The sequence below is a fragment of the Otolemur garnettii genome, unplaced genomic scaffold (genome assembly GCF_000181295.1).
Source record: "Otolemur garnettii isolate 467f Iridium unplaced genomic scaffold, OtoGar3 scaffold00152, whole genome shotgun sequence".
Taxonomy (NCBI): domain Eukaryota; kingdom Metazoa; phylum Chordata; class Mammalia; order Primates; family Galagidae; genus Otolemur; species Otolemur garnettii.
Genome location: NW_003852547.1, coordinates 2,599,991 through 2,603,724, shown reverse-complemented (window position 1 = coordinate 2,603,724; position 3,734 = coordinate 2,599,991). Strand labels below are relative to the sequence as shown.

Sequence of the window (3,734 nt, the reverse complement as noted above, 5' to 3'; positions counted from 1 at the left end):
GGCTTGGCACCAGCCACATGCCCTGAGGCTGGCAGGTTCGAACCCTGCCTAGGCCAGCTAAAACAACAATGACAATTGCAACAAAAAAATAGCCAGTCTCTGTGGTGGACGTCTGTAGTCCCAGCTACTTAGGAGCCTGAGGCAAGAGAATCACTTAAGCCCAAGAGTTTGAGGTTGCTGTGATACCATAGCACTCTAATCAGGGTACCAACTTGAGACTATGTCTCAAAAAAAAAATTTTTTTTTTCTTAGTGGCCTTGTCTGAAGGGTTTCAGAAGCACAATGTCAGGAACTGAGGTTGGAGACCAAATTTCTTTTCTTTTCTTTTTTTTTTTTTGTTAGTCATGGAGTTTTGCTTATTGCCCAGGCTAGAGTTTAGTGGCATCATCATAGCTCACAGCAACCTTGAACTTAGGGGGTCAGCAATATTCCTGTCTCAGCCTCCTGAATAGCTGGGACTACAGGTGCCCATCACCATACCCAGCTAATTTTTTTTTATTTTTTTAAGAGATGGGGTCTCACTACATTGCCCAGGCTGGTCTTAAATTCCTGAGCTCAAGCAATCTCTGGCTTTCCAAAATGCTGGGATTACAAGCGTTAGCCTCCATGCCTGGCCAACCAAACATAATTCTTATACTATCATAGTATCACAATGTCTCTATCCCCCATGAATATAGGGATCTTTGTTTGTCTGGGTCATTGCTATATCCCCAGCACTGAGGCACATAGTAGGTGCTCATTAAATACTTACTGAATAGATTAGAGCTGCTTACCTCGCTCACAGAATCTCAGTCTCAGACTGTGGAACCTGTGCAGGGTGGAGTGTGAGGGGAATTCAGAGACAGCAGCCTGCTGAGCAGATTTAAGAGGATGGGCTTCCTCCTAAGGGTACTAGGTAGCCACAGCAAGGTTTAAAGCAGGAGAGGGGCAGGTTTGTGCAATAGGAACATCCCTCTGGCTGGCATATGGAGGGTGGGCCAGAGGTAGGAAGAAGCAGGTAGGGCTCAGGCAGGGCAGGAGACATTTCCAAGGATATTTAGAAGGTGAAAGTCCCATCTGAGGAGGTACAGACAAGCCCAGGTCTCTGGACAGCAGGGCTATCACAGAGATAGAGCCTGAAGAAGGAACAGATGTGGACCTGATACTGAGGTCAGTTTGGATGCCAGAGGTGGACATCTGGGGGCCGGTGTCCAGTGGACCATAGGACACACAGATTGAGGCTGGGGAGACGGCTGAGCTGGAGACAGGCCTGGGACCCTCTAGGAAAGGCCTGGCACTAGAGGAGGGGAGGGGCCTACGTCCAGGGCCAGTCCAGGCTGAGGAGAAAGAAGCTGGAAACTACCCAGGTACAAGGTGGAGGAGGAAGCAAGGTGGGAGGTATTGGGAAAGAGGTATTTGTTGGGGAGTGCTTGCAGTGGCTGAGGGTCATCCCTGTTGATGGCTTCTACTCCTCTTCCCTCCCTAGAGGGGCAACCCTGTGCTAAAGTTCGTGCGAAACGTGCCCTGGGAATTTGGTGATGTAATCCCTGACTATGTGCTGGGCCAGAGCACCTGTGCACTCTTCCTCAGGTGAGCTCTGGGTGCTACTTCACCTCTCAAGAAGGGTGCCACATGACACCTGGGAGGGTTGTGTTCCCATGTTCTCGGTCATTCCATGGGAAACCCTGGGCACAGCCCTGCTGGCTCTGGGCCTAGGTGTCACCCTGTGTTACAGGAATAAGTCTTATCTAGACGAGGTGGTTCACGCTTGTAATCCTAGCACTCTGGGAGGCTGAGGCAAATGGATTGCTTGAGTTCATGAGTTCGAGACTAGCCTGCAAGAGTAGGACCCCGTCTCTACTAAAAATAGAAAAACTAGTCAGGCATTGTGATAGGCACTTGTAGTCCCAGGTACTCAGGAGGCTGAGGCAAGAGGATCACTTAAGCCTAAGAGTTTGAGGTTGCTGTGAGCTCTGATGACATCATGGCACTCTACTTAGGGTGACAGTGTAAGACTTTGTCTCAAAAAAAAAGTTGGTGAGATCTTAGCCTGGTGGTGCCCAGGGCAAGGAGAGGAAGGGCCTGGACCCCCAAGTCTGAGGGAGGAGGGGCTGGGTCATTTGTCTCAGATAGTCGTGATTGGAATTGCCAAGAGCCAAGATTTCTCCAGCTTCCACTAAAGTTAAACAAGTTTCCTCTCCTTTCCAGAGTACCTCTGCAGACAGGGCCAGATAGAGGAAGTAAAACTTAGAAGTTTCTGTCTTCTCCAGCAGCTTGTGAGAACTGGTCCTGGTTACTGGGTAGAGCCCCCCTCCCACCAGCTACACTCTCTGAGGCCAGAGCAGAGGACTTAAGGATGGGCTCTGTCTCCAAAGACCAGTCCCCAGGCCACACTCTGTAGGGCCCCCAAGTCCCTGTTCTCCCCCTGGAGCCCAAGTCTGTTCTGTGAAGAAGCGATGGCCCCCAAACTTCTGGGGAACCACAGCCAGACAGCCAGTCCCCACTGTGCATCTTAGAAGTGTGACCATGGGCTCCACGCCCGTGGCTCAAGTGGCTAAGGCGCCAGCCACATACACCTGAGCTGGCGGATTCGAATCCAGCCTGGGCCTGCCAAACAACAATGATGGCTGCAACCAAAAAAAATAGCCAGGGGGTGTGGCGGGCGCCTGTAGTCCCTGCTACTTGGGAGGCGGAGGCAGGAGACTCGCTTGAGCCCAGGAGTTGGAGGTTGCTGTGAGCTGTGATGCCAGGGCACTCTACCCAGGGCGACAGCTTGAGGCTCTGTCTCAAAAAAAAAAAAAAAAAGAAGAAGTGTGACCATGGGCAAGTCATTTAACCACTTTGGGCCTCAGGTCCCAGCAAGGTGTGCTCCCATTGCTTTGCATTCCAGTGAGAGGGCAGAGGGCTTCCAGGGTCTCCAAGATACTGAGACCTCCTGACTCCTCATCTCTCCATCCCCCCAGCCTCCGCTACCACAACCTGCACCCGGACTATATCCATGAGCGGCTGCAGAGCCTGGGGAAGAACTTTGCCCTGCGGGTCCTTCTCGTCCAAGTGGATGTGGTAAGCAGGGTCATTCCCCTGCCCACCTCTCTGTCTCCATCCGTGAAATGGGGAGTATTCGGTCCAGAGGTTGTGCTTTGGCTTGTCAAATCCCCTTCCAAGAAGACATGAAGGTTAAAACTTCAGGGAGCAACCATTTTTCACATCAGAGATTGACACCGTCACCAAGATACCCTATGTTGGCAAGGAGCAGAGAGGGCAAAATTATCTGTCTCTTTCTTCCCACAGCCCCCCTCAATTAGTCCCAGCCCTCTGCCATCAGCATATCTTTTGAATTGGCTTCATCCTTTCTGTCCCCATGGTCCCTGCCCTACTAGGTCTTCTCCTTTCCTTTGTGGGTTTCTACCCCAGCCTCCTTCCTGTTTTCGTGACCTCCAGTCTTGACCTCTTCATCCTTACAGTAGCCACAGACTTTTTCTAAAAGTACAGATCTGATGGCAGCCCTTCCCAGTATGCCAGGAGAAAGTTTTACTCCCTTCTATGGCCCATGAGGCCCTGCTTGACCTGACCTCCATACAGCTCTCCAGGCTCCTCTCTAAGCTTCCATGCAAACAGCCTTTCATTTCACATCCACTGCATATTGGGTGACTTGGCACTTCCTCAGGCCCGCTTTCCCTTCCCATTCTTTGCTCAGGCTGTTCTCCATGTCTAGAATTCCCTTTCTGTTTTCCATCACTTCCATCACTCCTCTT

At 51.2% G+C, this 3,734-nt stretch overlaps 1 protein-coding gene across 1 annotated transcript in view; it reads left to right on the top strand.

The window, feature by feature from the left end:
- ERCC1 (ERCC excision repair 1, endonuclease non-catalytic subunit) overlaps positions 1-3,734 on the top strand; it is a 19,158-nt gene that overhangs the window by 7,460 nt on the left and 7,964 nt on the right. The window contains exons 4-5 of the mRNA XM_023518958.1: positions 1,466-1,569; positions 2,943-3,042. Of these exons, the coding sequence (XP_023374726.1) occupies positions 1,466-1,569; positions 2,943-3,042 (204 nt within the window). The remainder of the gene's footprint in view (positions 1-1,465; positions 1,570-2,942; positions 3,043-3,734) is intronic.